This window comes from Somniosus microcephalus, chromosome 6, assembly GCF_052327205.1.
Source record: "Somniosus microcephalus isolate GS21.2 chromosome 6, FLI_Smic_1.0, whole genome shotgun sequence".
Classification (NCBI taxonomy): domain Eukaryota; kingdom Metazoa; phylum Chordata; class Chondrichthyes; order Squaliformes; family Somniosidae; genus Somniosus; species Somniosus microcephalus.
Window position 1 is genome coordinate 220,340,491 of NC_140992.1, and position 24,706 is coordinate 220,365,196.

General features: G+C 44.0%; 1 protein-coding gene across 3 annotated transcripts in view; it reads left to right on the top strand.

The window, feature by feature from the left end:
* The window catches only part of tox3 (TOX high mobility group box family member 3), a 133,082-nt gene extending 131,485 nt beyond the window's left edge, over positions 1-1,597 (top strand). For all 3 annotated transcript variants that reach the window (XM_085991443.1, XM_085991442.1, XM_085991444.1), the window contains one exon: positions 612-1,597. In XM_085991443.1, coding sequence (XP_085847569.1) covers positions 612-672 — 61 coding nt within the window. In that variant the 3' untranslated portion in view covers positions 673-1,597. The remainder of the gene's footprint in view (positions 1-611) is intronic.
* Positions 1,598-24,706: the final 23,109 nt, after the last annotated feature.

Below are 24,706 nucleotides of genomic sequence, written 5' to 3' on the forward strand. Positions count from 1 at the left end.
GATGTTTTATTGAACAGTGACTGCCAGTTAAAGCTTTGATGTATTTTGAAAAATTATACTTGAAGTGCTTATACGCTGTAGTATAAATCCTATATTACTACAGCTGTTTGAGTCTTATTTGCCAGTTGATTTACCATAAAACACCAACACATGAACAAGGTATTGAAAAACTACAGAACATTTCACTGAAAGGAATGTCTGATGTATTTAGTCTTTGTGTGATTTCCTCCAGTTACAAATATCTTATTTGCAGATTTGAAATCATAAGATGGGTAATGGGATTGCGGTGAGATCGAGAGGCGGCAAATCTGTCAAAATGCACCTTACCCATTACTTTTTGTCTGAAATATTTCTTGCAAGCTCTAATTAAATCAAAACACATAGCCATGATCTGCTAAAGGTTAAGATGCATGTTGTCACTAAAATCTAATTTCAACCCTTTGCTCAAATGTCATTTTCATGCTCATGTCCAGATTGATTGGCAGAGAAAAACTGGAGTTTAATCATCTACCTAGCCTTGGAATACATATTACAATACTGAAAATGTTTGTGTAATGTTGCTTCAGATTAAATGCAATAGCAGTGAGGTTAAAATCTTGTGTCTTCTGTAGGGATATCTTCATGGCGTGGGTTGCCTCTCGTAATCAGAGCAGTACTGCTTCTGTGAAGTGAAGATTTGCCATCGATGTTTTGCAGCCAAAACTCAGCATTTGTCAGACAGGCTGCCAAGAAGATGTTCTGAAAGGCAGGCTGACATGCTTTGTTTCCTTGTAACTACATGGGCACAGACTTCAGAAGGCTTTCCAGTGACAGGCTGTACAGACTTTCTTTAGGCCCACCTGCCATTTCTGCCAGTGCCTGGAGAGCTAGCCATTTTACATTGTGTAATGTAGCTTCAGATGATTATTTTGTTTGACATGAACTTAAAGGGCATGGCTTTTAGTAAATGACATGCCTCTGCATGATTGCTGAAGACTGTGAGAAGACTCAGATGGAAAATCTACTTTTCTTTTGTGACAGTGATGTCATTGTGACCAGTCGAGACATAAGGTACTGAGTGAAGCGTAATACTTAAATGGAATGCTAACTACATTTTTATTTACAATAGCTTGATTACTTTTTAATAGCTTAAAGGGGAGATTTGATTTTTGTTCAGAAATTGTTTCCATTTTACATATTGTACACAATGACCGTGTTTAAGAACGTTGGTTTCTCAGATGTAATTATTTTCTAAGTTCTTAAGAAACCAGGTTCGTCATGTAATCACGCAACCATGTGGCACCCATGTAATAACATCTTTTCCATTGTTAGTTTCATCTATTTGTTCTGCAACCAAAAAGAGTTATTTTATTATGTACTGTATTGTAGGAATTGCTTTTTGTGTGGCAATTTCTTAGCATAGTGTGCTCAATTTAACTGTGTCTCCTTTAAAGGAGAGTTCTGTGTATAAGGCCAAATGCTTTAAAAAAGCTCCTCTTTAATGCAGTAGTCAAGTTAGGGGTGGCTAGTGAAATAGCCTGTAAACCAAAATCAATAATGTTTAATATTTTTACTTTTGTTTGTATTTAAATTTTTTGTATTAAAATTTGTGGTCTTATTTAAGGTTTAATTATTGAAAAACGATAGTTGACATATTACTGATCGACCTTTCAGTGAAACATATGTGTTTCTTCATTCAGAAACAAAAATTTTCTTTCTCTATTGTAACTGATCTTTTAATTTCCTTATTTTGGCTGTAATAAAAAGTGACATGAAAATACTTCAGAGACTGTGTCATGAACCATGTGAAAGATAAATTTCCCCATTGTGGATGGCGGCGCTGTGACATGTTTCCACATAATAAGCAAATGGTACTTCAGGGTATTACAATGACTGATGTGTCACAACCCATGTAGGACAACTGAACTCACCAGAATACGTCAGAGCGGGGCAAGCTAGACGTTTTCAAGGTCAAGAGAGTCACTGCCACATCGGAAGTCTAACCAAGCACAATGAGTCAGTCTCTGAATTCAACCAAAGTAAAATAACTTGTTATTAAAAGGCGTAAAATATATTGGGGATTCCTCGGAGTTGCTCCCACTCCACCAGTGTTACTTCGTAAATCAGCTTTCTGGCGAAGTAACATCGGCGGAGCCTTGTTAGGCAAGGGTATTAAGGGTTACGGAACCAAGGCGGGTAGATGGAGTTAAGATACAGATCAGCCGTGATCTAATTGAATGGTGGAACAGGCTCAAGAGGCTCAATGGCCTACTCCTGTCCTTATGAGCGGGAGGAGCTCCGAGGGATTTTCCGACCAGTGTGTGTGATTTCAGTTCGTTGGCATTGTGTATTGCCAGCACACAATGCTGCACTAGAGAGGACTTTCGCCTGTGGTTCCCTGTAAGGTAAATCCCCGATCCTGCTCGGCTGCAAGCCAAGGAAAACTGAAAGGGGTGACAACTCAAGGAAGTCTCCTGCACTTCTGAGCAGCTGGTTTCTGAACCCTATTGGTGGAAAGCCTGCTGTCTGTCCTCATGATCCAAGGATGGTGCACAGCATAGGGAAATCTAATTTCAATGGTAGAAAAATATAATTATTAACGGTTACAAATGAGGTGCTTTGATGTTAGTTCTCAGCCGCCCACTCCTGTAGCACAGACCTCAGGCAGCTGGTGCGTATATTGGAATAAAATTTCCTTTTAGACCAGGAAGATCTGTTCCTTGTTGGGTCTTCCTGAAGCCAATGAAGGAGCTGCTCTGGCAGCAGCAGCGGCATTGGTGGTGACATCGTAGCAGCGATCTTCAAGTGCCGTTTCTCACCTGTTGTAGGATCCGGTTTGCGATTTTCAGATACAAATGGCTGCTTCATGGGCTCTTGTCAATTTGTACCAGGCGGTGTGCTCCAGAAAAGGTCCACATTTTTTTTTGGGGGGGAGGGGGAAATTTTTTGTGGGGAGCAGGAGCGCTCTTCCTGTGTCCGCAAAAATACTGTGGCCCACTCTCAGCCCGCGCTATCCCCCTCTAGGCCCAACCTGTCGACCAGCTCAGTGTAAGAGCTGCCAGATTTCTCAGCATCTCTCAATCAGCGTGCTGCAGTGCAGTGGCCAACTCAACCGCCTCTCACCATGTTTATTTGGCATTTCACCACAGCAACTTGCTGCAGCATGATGGCGCCGGCTGTGCTGGCTTTAGGTGGTCAGATGCTTCTAATACTTAGAAATTCAAAGTGGCGGCCGATGGTCGTAGGGGAGCTGGCATTAGAAAGAGTTCCACCAGAATCTGGTGTTGGCACACGTGGGCATACATAGCAATGGGACAGTCGGGGGAATTAGTGGGACTTCTGTTGCATGGGGTTGGGAGGGGAGGTGGGCAGAAGAAGCACCTGCCCTGCCTTCCAGCAGAAAAAAGGGGCAGAGAACTGGCAGAGCTGGGTACTGCCCAGATTCCAGCCCGACTGCACTGACCACCATCTAACCCCCAGGCCTTGAATTATGGGACCTTGGGTTATAATTCCCCCACCACCCCCCCTTTCTCAATTCGACACCTCCCTCTCCTTAAGGCACTGATTCTTCTCTGGTGTCTCACCCAGGTAGCCATTTTTCATGTGTGAGCTGAGAAGGTGAATGTAGCAGCCTATTCACCTATTATAATCATTAATACCATCTATCATTCTTGATTTCTGGTAAAAATTGCGAATTCTATGAAAAATTAGCCAAATCCCTGATGTGCGTTGACATACACCAATTTTTTTCAGTTTTCTAGTATTTAACTCTGTTATTTATGAAATTATTACATTTTCATCTGGGGATATAGTAGCAAAAATAAGCTCTTACGGAAAATAATATAACCAATGAAGTATTTATGCACCTAAATAAAATATTTAATTACATTGAACAGAATACAAAAGCCAAGGTAGTATAGGTGAAAAGTGATGTGTGCAGATACAATTTGTGTTGTTGTTAAAAATAGCTTCTTATACATTAAGAAAAGGAAATACTCTGCATAGATTTCAATCATCATAGTTCTTGATCTTTTTCTTGTGATTTAAAGGTCTTGGTAAAAGTATCTCATAGCACATAAAGATTATATTATGCAGTAATTCAGAACAAGGTTTGTCCTCTGATGCATGGCAGGATTCTTTCTCCAACTATGTTGAGTGTGACAGCTTTCAAGATGAGCTCACTGCAAAGTTTAAACATATCTGGTTACGGTTAAAAGTATTATTTGGGAGGTGAAATACAATCAAGATTTAGATTTCTCACGCTTTTGGCTCCCACATAACTTAACAGCTTAAACTCCCACATGGTTTCAGTCGTTCAATACAGGATTAGTGGGAGTTCTGCTGTTTTATTCTACAGGGGGCGAGAGATAGGCCTGAACATAGGAGCCCATCACAGCACAAAATGTTTTGAACGGTTGATGACCAATCTTTATATGAAGCCTTCAAATGTTGACAATCATCTTGTCAAGAGGACAGTGGTTGGGCTGGTAGTGTTTTTTTCTTTACTAGCAAAAGCCCACTGACAGTCCATATAATTTCCATGAAAGATGCAGATGCCATGGCAATTGTCAGCAGGTCTTTTGTCTGCTAATTGTTGTTGCCATCTTCCAATGCTCGGATCATACCATTGCATCTGTAGTATTGAGACCTTATGTATATAGATTTTTCTATAGTGGCAGCTGGGTAGCGCCAACTACATGGAGCTGCCAATTCAGAGTACAGTCAATGGATACTGTCCTGCTGACTCTCAAAGCTGATCCTTCACTGGTAGAGATAACCATAATCTTCGGGAAATAGATAATTAAATAGAAAGAACTGATAGACTATCATACTACATAACATTTGGTTTTATACATTAAGGTGACTATTAGAACAGCTTGGCTAGTTAGATCTTCCACATGATTATTCAGCAAACCTGAAAAATGGACACAGGCAGAATTTACAGATGCCTGTAATATCTTATCAAGCTGTGCATGTAGACATAATTAAAAACAAGTATTTGGCAGGATGTATAAGTAAAACCCTTTCAGAAAGACACAGTGATTGTACATTTGCCAATTCAACAAGTATACAACATACTTGCAGACACTCCCAACTCTTAAGTCCAATCACACATTCAATAAACAAAATGCTACTTTCTGAAGAAGATTCTGAAGCATGGTCCACACACAAATTGTAAACTTGTCCGTCTCTCCACAGATGCTGATGTCCTGTTGAGCATTTCCAGCACTTTCTGTTTCTGTTTCAGATCTCCAGCACCTGTAGTATTTTGCTTTTTACTTGAACTCTATAAACTGTTTTTAATCTTAAAGTTAACGTAGAAGTACCTTAAACTCTCATGCTTTATTATTACCTGAGCAGTAGGCCCTTGCAACAATTCTATATGTACAAAATACTAGTTGATTTCCTGTGCATATGAGGAGTCAAGACCAATGTAGTCTTCAGATGATGCAGCGTTAAAGGCCAAGGGGATAAAAGGACCAGGATGCACAGATATAATTCAGTCACCATTTTAAAGTCATTCATGCTGTCCTTATTTTTGATGTAGGGAGGGATGGAAAAAGGAGAGGCTAGTGGGTGGTTTGGTTTAGCTGGGGGAGGGTGGGGGGAATGGAAGGGGTTCTGTGCAGGAATTTTTCATTCTGCGGGGTGGAGTCAGTTTGTGAGAGTGTCTTAGTGGGGGGAGGGATCTCGGGAGTGGATTTTTTAAATCTTCAGTGTGGTGGGGTGCCGGAGTGAGAATATTGCCTCAGCAAGTGGCGGGATGGTGTATTTGAATTTTATTTTGTCAGCGTGGAGTTTATTTGACCCATGAAGGTGGAAGGGGTTGGATGAATTTTACAACTTTGCAAAGGGGTTGCCGAGCAGTGAGATGGAGATTCGTATGTGGGTCGGGGGGGGGGGGGGGTCGGGGATCTAGTTTGTGATTTTAATGGAGATGGGGAAGATGTCACCGTTGAATTTTTGCCTCGGCAGGTGATGGGAGCCCAGCCAGTATACGATTTGCATCCCAATGGGGGAGGGGAGACAATGTTACTTTAGTAGGGTGTTCGTTCCGCAAAGGTGGAGTGGAATCACATGATTTCCATCACGTCTCAACTGGGTTGCTGAAGACAGACGATAATTTTACCAGGATGTACAGATATAATTCAGCCCCCTTTTAAAGTCATACATTCTGTCTTTATTTTCAGAATCTGGGAAGCAGAGACGTATGGTTGGTTGCAACATAAGAGTTCCTCTGCAGTTCAGGCTGAGAAGTTAGGAGACATAACATGGGTTTTCTACAGCACTGGTGGGGAGGTGTAATTACACTATGCTAAATATACATAGCCAATTTCCATTATTAATATGGACATTATTATTAATATAGAAATTTATAACAGACGAACTTGACACAGGAAGCATATGCAGACACATTGGGCCAAATTTTGCAGTAGCAGGGCATCCAACGGCCATTAGTTAGACTTGCCTTTGCATGTTTAGGTTTTCACAATTTTGCGTGGCAAGTTGCTGAAAGTGTGAGCTGATAATGGCACAGCGAGGGAAACGGGGCATTTGGGACCTGAGTGAACAGGGTAAGCAACTGTGTATCTTCTTAACCAATGAGATTGAAGGGTTGTGAAATTAACAGCGCAAGGACTGAGAAGCAAGTGTAAATTAGAGTGGGTGAATTCAATGTCAAATCAGGTACAGAGATAGAAATAAAGAGAGGGAAAGAAAGATTGGATTAAGAGAGAGAGAAAAAAGAGTCAGAAAGGAAAAGTTTTTGTAGTGTATGTACTTTGCAGAAGGAACTATATTCTGCAGCCTCTGTATACTGCAGTACCAGTAGTGACCACCCCTGTATATAAGCCTGTGTAGTAACATTTGCATAGTAGTTCCAGGTTGCCTCCATTCAGTAAAGACCTGTTATAACCAACTCCTGCAGTCCGTGTCTCAATTATACACGGACATAATACTGGCGATGAGCAGATATGAACTTACCTACAGTCTGCACCATCTCATGGGGATCTATCCCTGAAGCGAAGTTATCAGAGGTCGAGGCCAGAAGGAAGAAAGAAACAGAAGAAACGGGCGTCGACCGTGGGCATCCGCCTCTGAGTCAGCGGAGTTGAAGATTTGCAGGAGAGGCTGTCGAGAGCGGGGCTTGGTTATCCTGTCGATGGTGCTTCAGCTAATTGGGCTGGTGGCAGGTAGTACACTGATCCTTCCTGGGCTGCGGCGGTCTAGAGCTCGAGCGGGTGGCTTTGCAACGGGGCCGAGCAGCGTTGTCGGGAAGAGGAGAGAGAGAGAGGGTGGAGCACACAGGGCGCGGCCGGTGCTACAAAGCCGGGCAGCGTACAGACCCGAGAAGAGGGAGGCAAGAGTCCCACAGGGTTGTTCCGACGACGGGGAAAGAATAAAAATTAAACGCGCAGAAAGCCGCGAGGAGCTGCAGTTTGCCACGGGAACCGCGGAGAGCAGCGTTAGCAGCAGCGCGGGGGGAAGTGCGCGAAGATCATAGGGCATCGCCATCAAGGCATAAAACGCCAGCAACAGCGCTAGCAACAGCGGAGAAGACAGAAAGCGTGGGAGGCGCCATCTTAATCCAGCGGGGAAGAAGGCAAAGCGCGGGAGGCACCATTTTGTTAAATCGGGGAAGAAGGCAAAGCGCGGGAGGTGCCATCTTAGATTTCCAAGATGCTGAAGACTGGCAATATCACTGCCTTCGATAATGCAATAGAAGACTGGACCACATATGTGGAAAGAGTCGAGGTATATTGCGAGGCAAACGAAGTAGCCGATGAGAAAAAGGCATCGGTACTGCTAAACTTAATGGGCGCAAGAACGTACGGCCTATTGCGGGACCTGATCACTCCAGCCAAACCGAAGGCAAAGAGTTTTAACGGAATTGTTGCTATCCTACAGGAACACCTAAATCCTACACTGCTGCTGATAGCAGAAAGATTTAAATTCCACAGGAGAAATCAGCATAAAGATGAGAGCAATGCTGATTACCTTACGGAACTATGCAAGCTATCAAAGCACTGCCAGTTCGGAGCAGCACTGGCAGATACCTTATGGGACAAATTTGTCTGTGGACTCCTGAGTGAAGGAACCCAGAAGAGGTTACTCTCAGAGAACGAGCTGACGCTAGATAAGGCTTTCAGCGTGGCTGTATCGTACGAAGCAGCAGCAAGGGGAGCTGCGGAAATACAGCAAAAGCCACAGGAATACGGCACCCACGAAATGACACGGGGATTTGCAAAATTTTATCGCTGCAGCAGAACAACCCATGACCAGAAGGACTGCTGGTCCAAGGACAAAATATGCAGGCAATGTGGAAAGATGGGACACATTGCACGAGTTTGCAGGTCTGGGAAGAAGACCAACGACAACAAAAAGGCTACTAAGGAACCGTACAGGAAAGTACAAAAGATGACGGACAGTAGTTCCGAAGACCAGATGAGCGATAGTGAATCCGGGAACAAGAGACTAAGCTGTCTCAAACTCACAACATAATCGCAAAAGAAGATCACCGAACCATTTGGGTCACCCTCACGATAACAGGGTCCCAAGTCAAAATGGAATTGGATACAGGATCAGCTCTAACCGTCATGAATCGACGAGACTACGAGCGGCTATTCTCACACATACCCTTGAAAGAGACATCCATTGTCTTGAAGACGTATATGGGGAAAAAAGTATACCCCAGAGGAAAAATAAGGGTGCCTGTCGAATACAACGGCAAGGAAAGACAGAAATTGTATCTGTACATACTGCAAGATGGTGGACCACCGTTATTGGGACGTGAATGGATCAGAAAGATAAGTTTAGACTGGCACTCCATTCAGGCACTGACGGTGGCTGGTAAAAAGGATGACAACGTCACTCCTGGACGATTGTCAACAATCTTAGCTAACGCCAAAGAGGTATTTCAACAAGAACTGGGAACTCTTAAAGGCGTAACCGCCTCGATAAAAATAGAAGAGAATGCAATTCCCAAGTTTTTCAAAGCAAGACCGGTACTATATGCAATTTGCCCAGCCGCCGAGGCAGAGCTGGAGAATCTGGAGAATGCAGGCATGTTATCTAAGGTAGACTGGAGTGACTGGGCGACACCCATCGTTCCTGTCATGAAGAAAACGTCAAACAATAAGTCTGAGGAGCCAAGGAAGGTTCGCATCTGTGGGGACGTCAAGGTGACGGTGAACCCAGTCCTTCACACAGTACAATATCCTCTTCCAAGGATAGAAGATATCTTCGCCTCACTATCTGGAGGGAAGTGTTTTACAAAAATTGACCTAGCACAAGCATATTTGCAGATGGAGGTTGAAGAATCCTCTAGGAAGTATCTCACGATAAACACTCACAAAGGTCTTTATCAGTATAATCGACTGGTATTCGGAGTAGCATCAGCTCCGGCGATATGGCAAAGAGCGATGGAACAAGTCCTGCAAGGAATTCCGGGGACTTAGTGTTACTTGGACGACATCCTAGTGACAGGTGAAGATGACAGTGAACACCTTGCCAACCTAGAGCAGGTGCTCACTAGACTACGTGAGCATGGGCTACGGGCCAATCGCCCCAAGTGCGAGTTTTTTAAGAAACAGATATCGTATTGTGGCCACGTGATTGATGAAGAGGGGTTACATAAGTCCCCTGACAAAATTGAAGCGGTAGTTAAGGCTCCAGCGCCTGAAAATGTGTCGCAACTGAGGTCATTCCTCGGATTGGTGAATTACTACCATAAGTTTTTGCCGAATTTGTCCACAATTCTGCACCCACTGAACGCCCTACTACAAACGGGAGTAGCATGGAAATGGAGCGATGAATGTAAGCGGGCCTTTCAGAAGAGTAAGGACCTAATCACTTCAAGAGAAGTATTGGCTCACTACAACCCATCACTACCGTTAAGACTGGCGTGTGATGCGTCTCCCTACGGCATTGGGGCGGTACTGTCACATAAATTCCTTGATGGTTCAGAGAGGCCGATAGCTTTTGCATCACGCTCGTTAACTTCAGCCGAGCGTAACTACGCCCAGCTTGACAGAGAGGCCCTCAGCCTGGTGTGGGGGGTGAAGAAGTTCAATCACTACCTGCACGGTCGAAATTTACTCTACCTACTGATCATCAACCTCTTGTCTCCATTTTCAACCCTCAGAAGGGCGTACCGATAATGACAGCACAACGGCTACAGAGGTGGTCCCTTTTCCTAGGGGCACACCAATATGACATCGAGTACAAAGGAACTAAACAGCATGGGAATGCTGATGGATTGTCACGCCTACCGTTGCCGACGGTGGAAGAAGAACTTGCAGTGGATCCAGTGGAGATATTCCACTCGACCATAGTCAAATGTCTCCCTGTGACGAATGCAAACATAGAAAAGGAAACACGAAATGACCCGACACTCTCCTGGGTCTATGATTTAATGGTGAAGGGGTGGCCAGCACATGGCGAACCACTGCTGCCAGCATTCTTGCCGAGAAGAGAACAGCTGTCAGTGTGCAGAGGAACCTTGATGTGTGGATCCAGAGTAGTAATTCCACCCAAATTGAAGGATAGAGTGCTCAATGAGCTTCATGAGGGTCACCTGGGAGGGGTAAAAATGAAGAACTTAGCCAGAGCGTTTGTGTGGTGGCCGGGAATCGATAGAGGAATCGAAGAGATGACCAAGAGCTGTACAGGATGCCAGCAGGTCCAAAGCGCCCCACCACAAGCCCCTCTACATCCATGGGAGTGGCCCTCATCTCCATGGCAAACGGTGCACATTGATTTTGCTGGTCCATTTATGGACTCGATGTTTTTAATTGCGGTGGATGCACATTCAAAGTGGCCAGAGGTAATAAAAATGTCCTCAACCACCACAGAAAAAACTATCACAGTCTTCCAAACCATATTCGCCAGGAATGGGCTGCCTGAACAGATTTGCTCCGACAATGGACCACAGTTTGTGTCTGAAGAGTTCCGGAGGTTCTTAAAGAACAATGGTGTTAAGCATTACACATCCGCCCCATATCATCCAGCCACTAATGGATTGGCCGAGAGGTTCATTCAAACATTCAAGAAGGCTAGCAAGGCAATGTGTAATGAAGACATACCCCTACAACACAAGGTGGATAACTTCTTGTTTGCCTACCGGAATGCGACACATGCGGTTATCAACCAAACTCCAGCCATGATGTTCTTCAATCGAAGACTAAGATGCCGCTTGGATTTGGTTAAGCCAAACATCAGAAGAGATGTGGAGAACAGGCAGTTTCAGAATATGAATGAAAGGCCAACCAGGAGTTTTAAGATAGGTCAACCAGTTTTGGCCCTGGACTACCGCACAGAGAAATGGCAGCCAGGAACGATCTGCACATGGCAAGGACCTCTAATGTATACCGTGGACGTTGGAGAGAGCATTGTAAGACGCCATGCTGACCAGATTCTAGAGTCACTGGAAAACGTCAAATCTACACCACGATCCTATACACCTGGTGATGAAACCGAAGTACCAATTGCATCTACCTCAGAATCGGTGATATTGGAAGCAGACGAACCAAACAACGACATTGATCCCGACTCAACTTTGCCAGGAGAACCTGATACCCCAAAGAGGCGTTATCCAGACAGAATCAGGAAGCCTCCTCAAAGACTGAATTTATAATTGCTTAACTTCAACTAATGTATCGAGCAACTGTAATTGTAAATATGTTATTTCATTGTTAATTGAATGTTATGTACTGTTTAGCTAAAAGGGGAGGAATTGTAGTGTATGTACTTTGCAGAAGGAACTATATTCTGCAGCCCCTGTATACTGCAGTACCAGTAGTGACCACCCCTGTATATAAGCCTGTGTAGTAACATTTGCATAGTAGTTCCAGGTTGCCTCCATTCAGTAAAGACCTGTTATAACCAACTCCTGCAGTCTGTGTCTCAATTATACACGGACATAATAGTTTAAAAAAATTATGAATTTTAAATTTGACATATTTAAATCTCCAATAATTGAAACCTGAAGGAATGAGACTCCAAACTTGTAATAGTTAATTTTCAGTGCCCGCGAGGGCAATTAACACTTATCACGTTGTTAGATAGACTGGAATGGATAGACTTTAGTTCGTATCTACTGCGCAAATACAGCAACTGCACACCGTTCAATTTCAATGGTGAGGCAGACAGCAAGATGCCGTTTTTGTGAATCTAACGGCAGAGCGGCACAACTCGGACAGTAACTTTTGGATATTTGAGTTTTACCACACATCTTCACTCGCCTGAAGTTGCTGTACTATTTGCACATAAATAACAGAGAGCGTCATTAGCCTCACCATTATCTTGACCGGAAAATCTGGGCTGCGGTTTTAATATATACTTATTATTACTATTAGTAATGATATATATTTAACTGCCCCCTCCTCTACCCAGGTTCAGGAGCACTGGGATTTCCTATCTAAGGGCACCGCCAGTGCAGGGCTACCTCCTGACAAGTCCTAGCATCAGCAGTAGACAGAGGAAGTTGAAGCGCAGCTGCCAGCCTCTCAGGCCTGTAGCTGTATGTCAGATCACTGAGATTGTGACTTTCTGATTACTGACAGAGATAAGCAGCCAGAAGACCCCATTTGCTGTAGACAGGGTGGGGGGAAGGTTAAAATGTAAAACTGACATATTAAATGGTATTTTAACCCCCATCCCCCACTCCCCATGTTCCCGATGTGTTCCTGCCCCCAACCATTTTAACTAGCATGAAATCAGGCACAGGAAAGCTGCTTACCCCAGATGAGTGAGGTCCTAATTTAAATGGAAAAGTCGCATCCTGATGGCATCATCGAGACGAGCCGCCATTTTAACCACGGGCCCTACTCAGGCCCGCACTGTCTTAAACCCACCAGTAAAAACTGGCCACAGGGGGTCCAGGTAAGTGTTATTTTTTCTAATTTTTCAGGATCTGATAATTACCATTAGAGAAGCCATCTTGGTGATCAGAGAACACACAGATCTCGGGCCCGATGGAATGTTAATCTACCTGATACCCCTCAGGACACCACACATACCAGGCTACCCACCTTCCCCCTCAGAGCACTACATCAGTAGAACATAGGAGGCAACACTAGACTGGCCATCAACAACAACTTGCATTTATATTGCACCTTAATATCCCAAGGTACTTCACAGGAATGATTATCAGACAAAAATTTGACACCGAGCCACATAAGGAGATATTAGGACAGGTGACCAAAAGCTTGGACAAACAGGTAGGTTTTAAGGATCGTCTTCAAGGAGGAAAGAGAGGTAGAGAGGCGGAGAGGTTTAGGGAGGGAGTTCCAGATCTTAGGGCCTAGGCAGCTGATGGTACGGCCACCAATGGTGGATCGATCACAACCGGGGATGGAAACTCCAGAGAGGCAGCCAGCAGCTGTTCCTTGCCACTTCACACCCATTATGTTGGGAATCCCTTTGATCTCTGTCTGTTTGAGACAAGGGAAATAAAAAAAAGAGAGCCACGGGGGCACAGAAAATTAAACCTTTAAAACAGAAATGTTGCAAGCGCAGTCAAATTTTGTTCAATGGAAAGCTGCAAGAGTCTTTGCAAAGCAGAAGAGGTTAGAAATGCTGGGGATTAGTTAGAAGACATTTTGATTAAGCCAAGTAGGATGAACCACTGATGTGGGGAAGTATGCCATATTCTTTATTTTTTATCATTACACAAGAATAAATTGTATTGATTGGACTAGCTGAATATGATCATAACTGTTGCTCTGTATGCTCACACTGTGAATTAAAGCAGCTTAATGATTCATATACAACCTCACCTCACCAAATGTTTGCTTGATCCATTGGAGAGATTAAAAGAACACGTGCAAAATAGAAACATAGAAAAATAGGAGCAGGAGTAGGCCATTCGGCCCTTCGAGCCTGCTCCACCATTCAATATGATCATGGCTGAGCCTCTATCTCAATACCATATTCCCGCTCTCTCCCCATACCCCTTGATGCCTTTTGTGTCTAGGAATGTATCTATCTCCTTCTTAAATATATTCAGTGACTTGGCCTCTACAGCTTTCTGTGGTAGAGAATGCCACAGGTTCACCCACCACCCTCTGAGTGAAGAAATTTCTCCTCATCTTAGTCCTACATGTCCTATCCCTTATCCTGAGACTGTGACCCCTCGTTCTAGACCCCCCAGCCAGGGGAAACATCCTCCCTGCATCCAGTCTGTCTAGCCCTGTCAGAATTTTATACGTTTCAATGAGATACCCTCTCATTCTTCTAAGCTCTAGTGAATGCAGGCCTAGTCGACCCAATCTCTCCTCATACGACAGTCCTGCCATCCCAGGAATCAGTCTGGTGAACCTTCGCTGCACTCCCTCTATGGCAAGTATATCCTTTCTTAGGTAAGGAGACCAAAATTGCACACAGTACTCCAGGTGTGGTCTCACCAAGGCAAGCAATACAAATATCCAGTCCAGACCAAAGGGGATGCTATTGGTACATCGCTGAGTTACTCTATTGTATAAATAGATATAGAACTGGGTGAGTCCATTCCCATAAAAGTAAGAGGCTCAGTCTACTACCAGGAGCAATCGACGCCACTGAACCCAAGAAGGTATATATAGAATAGTGCCTAACCAGATAAACTCACCACTGTATTTGAACTTCACCTTGGATGACTTTGCGTCTGTAAGTCCCAACTGATTTCCAATTTGTTTTTGTTGAGATTGGGGAGAATTCAGGGTTTGTTTCCCTGAAATGCTTCCATATTTATTTTTAAAATCCATTACTATTTGAATGTGAATAAGTAAACACATTGCGGCTAAAAATCTGTGGCCCTTCTGGTACACTCCAGCCGCAGGGGTGTGGCGGAAGGGGAGCAAATTAGGTTGGGACTCAGATACACTGGCTCTCTGCCTTACTTTGGGGATTTTACAGGGCCTCTGCTCACCCCAAACAAGGCCTGTGGTGTCGGATGGAACAAGACTTGAGGGCAGGGACACACTATGCTGGGTCTACCCACATCTCCAACCCCTCCAGGCCAAACATTGGCAGCCAGTATACTGAGTGAGACCAAGTAAAATGGCTGCTTCAGTGAAGGAATGGTTATAAGAGCAGGGTAGAGTCTGAGTACTCTAGCATGTCAGCTGTGGCTCAGTGGGTAGCACTCTCACCTGAGTCAGAAGATTGTGGGTTCAAGTCCTACTCCAGAGACTTGAGCACAAAAACCTAGGCTGACACTCCAGTGCAGTACTGAGGGAATGCTGCACTGTCGGAGGTGCTGTTTTTTGGATGAGACATTAAACCGAGGCCCCGTCTGCTCTCTCAGGTGGACATAAAGGATCCTATGGCACTATTTCGAAGAAAAGCAGAGAAGTTATCCCCGATGTCCTAGGCAATATTTATCCCTCAATATCACTAAAACAGATTATCTGGTCATTATCACATTGCTGTTTGGTTTATGGGAGCTTGCTGTGCATAAATTGGCTGCCGTGTTTCCTACATTACAACAGTGACTACACTTCAAAAAGTACTTAATTGGCTGTAAAGCGCTTTGGGACGCCTGGTGGTCATGAAAGGTGCTATAGAAATGCAAGTCTTTCTTTCTTACGATGAGTGGCTCACCTCCTGATCCCTCAATGACTCTCTACAAGTCTCAAGTAAAGAGTGTGACAAAATGCTCACCACTCACCTGCAGCTGCAACAAAACTCAAGGGGGGTAATTTTGATTGGGTGATAGTGTAAAATGGGCGGCATCAATTCTGCTGCCCGTTATACATCTTCCTGGTTTTCATTTCCATTGACTCAATGGAATTAAATATCGGCAGAGATATATAATGGGCAGCTGAATTGATGTCGCCCGTTTTACACTATCGCCCAATCAAAATGACCCCCATAAGGTTCAGTACCATCCATGGCAAAGCAGTTTGCTTCATTACAGTGCATCAGTGCATTCAAAGCTTTTCAAAACTGAAAGGTCTTTTGTTCAGGTACAAATCAGTTGCCTGTTCTTTGTTATGGTGCAATGATATGAAAGGGATTTTCAAGCAGATAATGCATAATAATAGTATAATAGCCAAGTTACACATCACTAGCAGAATATGAATGCAGAACTGCCATTCCAAATTAGCTTTTTAAGCAGAGTACAATATTGGAAAAAGGATTCATTGCGCAAAGCATTTATATTTCAAAATTATTTAATTGATACGTACAATTATGTGTTTCACTACTTCTCACTATTGCCTGAAGAATGCAAAGCCAAACTTGTTTAAGTAGAGATTTGAAATGGTTCCTCTTGTGGAATGGTAATGATAAATAAAAATGCTTAGCTGTTGTTTCCATTGTTTATTGATATATTACATTTTTTTAAATCAAGTTGTTACTGCTTTTAACAATGAAATATAAAAAGAAGTAAACCTGCAGCAAATTCACTTCTGTTTTAATCCAAAAGTGAAATCTGTTTGAGGTTATGGTTGTAAATATAGAAGATTTGGAATGCACTTGGTGAAAACAAAATTAAAACAGCCTTTTTTTATGGGTGGTATAAAACATCTCACAATATTCAGACACTGTTCGGTATGTAACAGCACCTAATATAATATTGAACATGTAGGTCTAAAGCCTTTTACAATCTGGTGAAGCACGCAATCTTCCCAAATGAATAAACACAAGTACCCTGTACCTCAAGGCTTCTTAATGCATCTGTTGACATTTACATTATTTTAACTGAACAAGTGTGTTGACAATTTTATCACAAGAGTCTTGAAACACAAATACATTTTAACACCAAAAATTTCTAAATATATAACATTGATGGTGCTGCATACCTTCTCACTCCTCTATTTAATTCCCCCATCAACGTGAATGCCACTTGAAGATTTTTTTCTTTTGCTTTTACCACACACATCCTGAACAACAACTCCTGAACAGGGCAAACAGCAAGGATTTAATAACAATAATTAGAATGGATGCAATCGATATTTTCAGTAGATATTTTCATTCTATGGATACTGAGGTTGCTTTCCAGGCACAATTTGCAAATAATAAAAATTGCTGCAATATTTGTGATGTTTACAGATGCTTATTATACCATTCACAGACTACTCAAGACAATTTTCTCTTTCATTTCAATAGTTGCTTTGTTGTTCGCCTAGTTTTCCAAATAAGTATCTCATTGGTCTCCTGGGGGCTCGTCTGGCCAAGAACCACGCAATTACTGAAATGGATTAGACATCTGTGAATAACAAATCTACTCACACTATAAACTACACCATTTAATTGGACAAAACTGTTTGTGGTTACAATTAAAAGCTGACTTCTTCATTATACAGAGCTTTCAGCATCACACTAGAGAATTATGCACTTAATAGTGTGTTCATTTTGTGTAGTGCAGTGTTGTCTATTTAGATTTTGTATCATTTCCCAAATTAAACCGACCTATATTAAAGATGGAGGGCTGTATTCTGAAGGAAAGATGGAACATAATTAGAAACACATTTGGTCTAAGGTTTTTGTGCTAGTTTGTTAGATATATAAAGCTGATCATTTTATATTAGCTTTATATTGTTATTATCTGGTTGCACTCAGTAATTGACATCCATTTTGAAAATCTTAAACGAATACTCCAAGTCAAGGCTCTTTATGGTTTTATCCTAGCATATTCCTTAAAATTACTTTTTAAATTATTGTACTTATTTTCCTCATAAAAATAGATTTTAATAATGTGTTTGCTAAAACCTTGCCTTCTGATCAGGCCACCATTTTTGCAGCATTTCCCAGTTCTAGCTAGAATAAAGGTGCTATTGTACAATATCTCAAGTGCTTCGACTATTGCTTCAGCAACCCTCTCTCCTCATTTCTCAAAACATCTCTCAATGTTTCATTTTATATTAAAATTGCAATTCAGATCATCATTTTATGTAGTCCTCAAAGATAGGGATTCCCTCTGTAATTCATTGTGTTGTGTTGTGAAAAATGTGTTTGCCATATTTTGAGCATTACTTGTTCAATATAGCAGGTCATGCACTTAGATAAAAAAAACATAAATGCTGTAAATCTGAAACAACAATTACTGGAAATGTACTACTGCTGGTTGCTCAATTTTTGATTTAAAAAATAGATTAATGTTTTGAGTGTGACACTTCATATGAACTCAGGAGATCTGATGAAGGGTGACATTCAGAATTCAAATCAACCTTTTTCACTTTGGATGGATTCTGATTCTCCTTAGATTTTGTTTGAACTTATTTGTTCTCAGGATATGGGTGATGCTGGCAAGGCCACATTTATTGTCCATCCCTAGTTGCCTTGAGAAGGTGGCAATGGACTTTTTAAACTGTTGCTGTCCTTGTGGCCCATAATGGTGTTAGGTAGGGAATTTCAGAAAATCAACCCACTTATGGGTGAGGAGAACAGGCATAGGCAATACTTTGTGTATGAAATACTCTAGGATAAAGCTACAATTAATTTATTTTGAAGGATTTATTTTTGTCATCTGAACCCCATTCATTTTTTCCCTTTATAGTGTTGTGGCAGAGCCACCAAGGGACTCTTATATCGATGTACATAATTATCTGTAACAGAATGAATCTGTACCTGTATTCGTTTTACTGCATGTAAATAGGGCGACCTCTGTAGGATTAAGACCGAACGTGATGACGTCACCACGTGGGTCACATGACATTCCCAACAGCGGGAAACGTGATGACGTCAGACTGAGGAGCGTTTTCCCTCAGTCCTCGTGGAACCAGCATTGAGCATAGACCTGTTAGTTAGTTCTCCTGCGTTTTGATTGCCATTTCTGCAAAACAGTATTAAACTTCGTTTGGTTGACAGACTGACTCGATCTCAGTCCTTTGGTTAGGAATCTAGCAATTCCTACAGTGGTGACCCCGAACCTTCGCGAACGATCTTTGCGGAGGAAGCACAACGCAACGGAATGATGGAAGCGAATGCGGTGGCTTTGAAGCTCCCTCAGTTTTGGGAACAACAGGCGGCCTCCTGGTTCGTGCAAGCGGAAGCTCAGTTTGACCTTCGAAACATTGTGGTGGATCAGACCCGTTACCTCTACGTGGTCTCCACACTCGACGGCTCCACGGCTTCGAGGATCATCAGCCTGCTTGAAAACCCCCCGGTCGACGGCAAGCACAGCACGCTAAAAGCGCGGTTAATTCAGGTTTTCAGCCTCACGAAGGCAGTGCGAGCGCGCACGCCGCCTACTGACGCTGCCCGGATTAGGCGACTCCAAGCCATCGGAGTTAATGTGCCAGATGCTCACACGCCTTGGCTCCGAACCGCAATGTTTCCTCTTTTGAGAGTTGTTCTTGAGTCAATTGCCCGAGCAGATACAGGCAGCCCTCGCAAGATCGGATACTATGGATTGCGTAGCGCTTGCCGCCGAAGCAGACACCATTTATGTGGCCACGCAGCAATTCTGCGCCGCCACGAGGTGCCCCTCCCTCGCGGACTCCGCCCCGACGCCTCCATCGCCCGGCTTGTGTTTTTACCACGCCCGTTTTGGCGCGAGAGCCAGATGCTGCCGGCCTCCCTGCAGTTTCACACCTCAAACAAAGAAAAAACGCCAGCACCAAATACGGGAAAGGAAGACCGAGCCTGAGGGATGTCCCACGGCCGCGATGGCGGTTGGCGATTCCGGGAATATAGGAGTCGTTCGAACAGGCTTGTCCGACCTCCTCTTCGATTGACTTTCACTGTTAAAGACAATTCTGGGGGGCGCATGTGGCCGAGCCACCAAGGGACTCTTATATCGATGTACATAATTATCTGTAACAGAATGAATCTGTACCTGTATTCGTTTTACTGCATGTAAATAGCGCGGTCTCTGTAGGATTAAGACCGAACGTGATGACGTCACCACGTGGGTCACGTGACGTTCCCAACGGCGGGAAACGTGATGGCGTCATGACATCAGACTGAGGAGCGTTTTCCCTCAGTCCTCGTGGAGCCAGCATTGAGCGTAGACCTGTTAGTTAGTTCTCCTGTGTTTTGATTGCCATTTCTGCAAAACAGTATTAAACTTCGTTTGGTTGACAGACTGACTCGATCTCAGTCCTTTGGTTAGGAATCTAGCAATTCCTACAGTGTTCTCTTTATTGACCTTCCTATTTCTAATTTTGGTAGTTAAATCTGTTGCTGTCCTGATAGAATGTCAGAGAAATAATCTGCACCTTAGGTCTCATACAAGTCACATGATACTACTTTTAATAAATATTTAAATATAGATACAGAAACAGTGCATTAAAGTGTAAAAATTCTGATAACTCAAATACTTAGTCACAATCAAAAATATTTCATATGATACATAAAGATGTTAATATGTTGTGCACAAATCATACAACAATTATAAACCTCAATAAAATGTAAGTTGTACTTTCTTCAGTTGTAGACATCCCTTGAGTAGGTCTAAATGGCATCAACTGTTGAATTACCATTTCTCTTGACCACAGTCCTTTCAGATTGTTGCCTAGCCCCTTCTCGGCATCCTCTTGGTCCTGTACAGCACGTCACAAGACTTTTTTGCCATCTTGTTTTGAATAACTCTGCCTTCTGACTAGAACTTCAGTTGAAATGCTGCAGAGCTGTCTTGGCTCAGTACTTCTTGGTGAGATTTTTCTAGTTTCAACTGCACTTGTTGGCAGCAGCTACCTTACCTCAGAACTCATAACCTCTATATGTTGGCCATTTTTCAGCTGGTGGCTGTATTCCTTGGAACTCAGCTTCCTCAACTTTGGCCATCTGAGGCCTACACTGTCATCTTCAGTTTATGGAGAAAAAGTACACCTTGTAAAATGAGGTCCAGATATTTCATATTACATGTGAATCATTTTTAAATGCTAAGAGCTTACATCTTGCCAAGTCTAAAGGAATGTTTGGTCAAACAAGTTCTCTGTAATCCTGGCGCATATGAAACGGTAATTTAGACAACTATTTGGATTTATTACAATCCATCATGATATGATCATAGAAGATTTTCAGCATTTTTAATATCAGAATTTGAAATCAGGAAAAAAATCAGCTGGGTGCTACTGTGGCGTTGCCACATTGGGGAAACACTGTGTGTATGTAGATAAACCTGTATAATCCCCTTTTAACTGCTGTATTCCCCTCCCCCGCAAGACAGTTGCAAGCTGAGAGGAATAAGGCACGTTCAGACTTGCCTGCTGATAGAAGGAAAACCAATCATGTTCCAGCAGGTGACCAATCCGTGAGTCATCACAGGTTCGCGGGCTTCACGAATTCAGTACTGTATTGTGAGAGTTGGAGTAAAGACCTATTTCTTGTAGCTCGCTGTGTTGCCTATTTCTTTACGCGGGAGACCGTAGTCCCCCACACTACACTGGGCAGATGATCCACTCAGCCAGACTACTACCCGGGGTGAAGTCACAAATCTTCCTCATTTCGCAGTCCTACACTCCCTAAGCTTTTTAAAAAAAAAATTATTTTGAAGCTTTAGGGGCTAGATTTTCAGTATAGACAGTTTTGGGGCGCTAAGCTTAGCGCCCGCCCGAAGTTATCGCCCGCCCCAAAGTAGCGCCCCGTTGCCGGAAATTCAGTGGCTTCGCCCTAAGAGGTTGGTGGAGCGCTAAAAGAGGCGTTCCACTAGTATCTTTAGGCGCTAAGCCGGCGGTGGAGAGCGCAACACCCGAGCTCGGGCGCAGCGCACGGCAGACACTCTGGTGCCAGTGAGCTCTTAAAGGGGAAGGGTGCATGTATTTTTTTCAAATGCAAAGTCTGGGGAGAAACGGAGGAGGATCAAATGCAAAGTCTGGGGAGAGGAGGAGGAGGAGGAGGAGGTGGAGGAGGAGGAGGTGGAGGAGGTGGAGGAGGAGGAGGAGGAGGAGGTGGAGGAGGTGGAGGAGGAGGAGGTGGAGGAGGAGGTGGAGGAGGAGGAGGAGGAGGAGGTGGAGGAGGAGGAGGTGGAGGAGGAGGAGGAGGAGGAGGTGGAGGAGGAGGAGGAGGTGGAGGAGGAGGAGGAGGAGGTGGAGGAGGAGGAGGTGGATGATGATGATGATGATGATGATGATGAGGAGGAGGAGGAGGAAACATAAATAGGCCGTTCAGAACAACACACAGCTTACTTCCACACAACACATGCAGAGTGCCTTTTGTACGAGTGCCCTTTAATTTGCACTCCCCAGGGTGTGTTGCGTTCCATTTTACAAACGCTCTGGACGCCAGGCGCACAATGGGGCGGTCCGACTGAAGTTTGGATTCGGGGCGGCCAAAGGGCGTTGCACGAGGATGTGACGTAATTTTCTGCGCGCGCATCCGGGCGGCCGCTAAACTTTGCGCCGGCGCTAACGGGCAACTTAATTTGGGGCGGGGCGCAAACTGCGCTGCGCCCAGGCGCTACACGCATAGCGCCCGAAAATCACTTCTCTTAAGGCGCTAACTGCTGGCGCAAGCAACTGAAAATCTAGCCCCTAATCTTTTACCGCTAAAATACCCATAACAGATACTGACAGGATAATCCCAACAATTATTCCTTAAGATTTCTGGTTATGATACTTTAAAATTTGAAATTTTTGAGAATATAAATCTAATACTTTAAATTTGGGTTCCATGGAACTTTCTCAGTATGAACCTTATCTGGAATGACCCCAAAGGACTGACTCAGGCTTCTTCTGATGAGGATCTGGAGAGAATTCTCAATCGAGGTACTTGACTCAGTCAACTTTACCTCCCATTGAATTCTTCAGATCAGTTTGGCACTATATTAGCCTGGAGAACTTCAAAAGTGAAGATATATTCATAACAACTGGAGTTGAATTTGTTTTTAATTCAAAATGGTAGCACAAGAAATCTTGGAGGAGACTTACAACTGCCGATCACCCGCTTCTCACCTGAACAACAGGCAATCGACATTTGAAAATTTGGTGGGTACCTTGTACACCCATTTTCCCATCTGAATCAACATTCAGGCACGCCTTTAAATGGGTGCCCATCATTCCCAACCAAAATGGGCAGAAGGCTATTTAAATGTGCAAATTCTGCGTTTTGCACCTGTTGTCAGACTCTGATTGCAATTTTCAAGGAGAAATAGGCAAAGTATGTGCGGCACGTGCTACTCCCACTTTCTGCAGGCGTTCAGAAGCCTAACCATCGGTCCTTAAAAGGACCCTTGGAGGCCTCTCCCAAAATGTTCGTTTTTTGGTTGTGTTTCTATATTTTTGGGGCCAGGAGGAGCAGGCCCCACGAATATCATCCGGCCTGCAGTCAGCACATTCTCACTCCCTCTCTCTCCCATCCGCTTCCCACCTCCCCAGCGGGCCTTGCCTGCTGGCCGGCTGCATGCAGTAGCCAACTGATTTTGCTCCTCAGCAGACCATCAAGGCTGCAGCGGTTTGGCATATGCAGCTCACCAAGAAAATGTCGATGAGGCCCAAATCTGAAAATGGGTCAGGCCTCCCATCTGCCACGTTGGGCGGGTGCCACAGATGCACCAGCGATTTTTGCACCCAATTTGCGTTCAACCCAAAAGTCTCTCCACATATTTCAAGTTTGTATAATCTCCTTTTCACTTAAGTTCTATGTCCCCTCCTTTCATGTTAGACCAGTCATTAACTTTGGAAATTGTTTTTTTGTCCAACAAGGAGAGAGTATTGGATGTTAGTGCTGAGGAATTGAAGTATGCATTCTAATTTTGAACTGTGAGGCTGGCCAGAGAAATTCCTATGTTCCCATTTCAGATATCCCAGGGGCAATTTTGCCGGCGCCCAGGGGTTGGTTTGGAGGCAGGACTGCTGGCAAAATCAAAAGATTGGCAGCGGGTCCCGAACCCGCTTCCAACCCGCCTCTTCAGGTAAGATCCCGGCCCCCGTGTCAGCTTCAAGCACTCTCAGATCAGATGCACTGTAAAGCTCCTGCTATCTGTAGAGCCTTCCTCCGGCACAGGCAGAGGCACCATGGGCTGAATGACCTTCTGTCAGATTGCCAAATAGTGTTGAATTAGAGACAGTTTTGTGTTATAGGCCTGTGCCCAACTTTATTTCACATAGGGTCCTAACAGCTTCATAGAGATGAGACAGTAGCATAGTGGTAATGTCACTGGGCTAGTAATCCAGCAGGCCTGGACAAATGATCCAGAGACGTGAGTTCAAATCCCTCCAGAGCAGCTGGGGAATTTAAATTCAAATAAATCTGGAATAAAAAGCTAGTATCAGTAATGGTAAACATGAAACTATGGGATTGTATAAAACCCATATGGTTCACTACCTGGGCTGGCCTATATGTGACTCCAGACCCACAGCAATGTGGTTGATGCTTAACTGCCCTCTGAAAAGGCCTAGCAAGCCACTCAGTTGTAACTAACCGCTACGAAACACAATAATAAGAATGAAACCGAACGGACCACCCTGCATCGACCTCGGCACCGGCTACGGACATGGCAATGGCACACCTAGCCCAGTCCACCCTGCAAAGTCCTCCTCACCAACATCTGGGGACTTGTGCCAAAATTGGGAGAGCTGTCGCACAGACTAGTCAAGCAACAGCCTGACATAGTCATACTCATAGAATCATACCTTTCAGCCAATGTCCCAAACTCCTCCATCACCATCCCTGGGTATGTCCTGTCCCACCGGCAGGACAGACCCACCAGGACTGGCGGCATAGTGGGGAAGGAGTGTCCCTGGAAGTCCTCAACATTGACTCCGGACCCCATGAAATCGCATGGCTTCAGGTCAAGCATGGGCAAGGAAACCTCCTGCTGATTGCCGCAGCACGGTGGCATAGTGGTTAGCACTGTTGC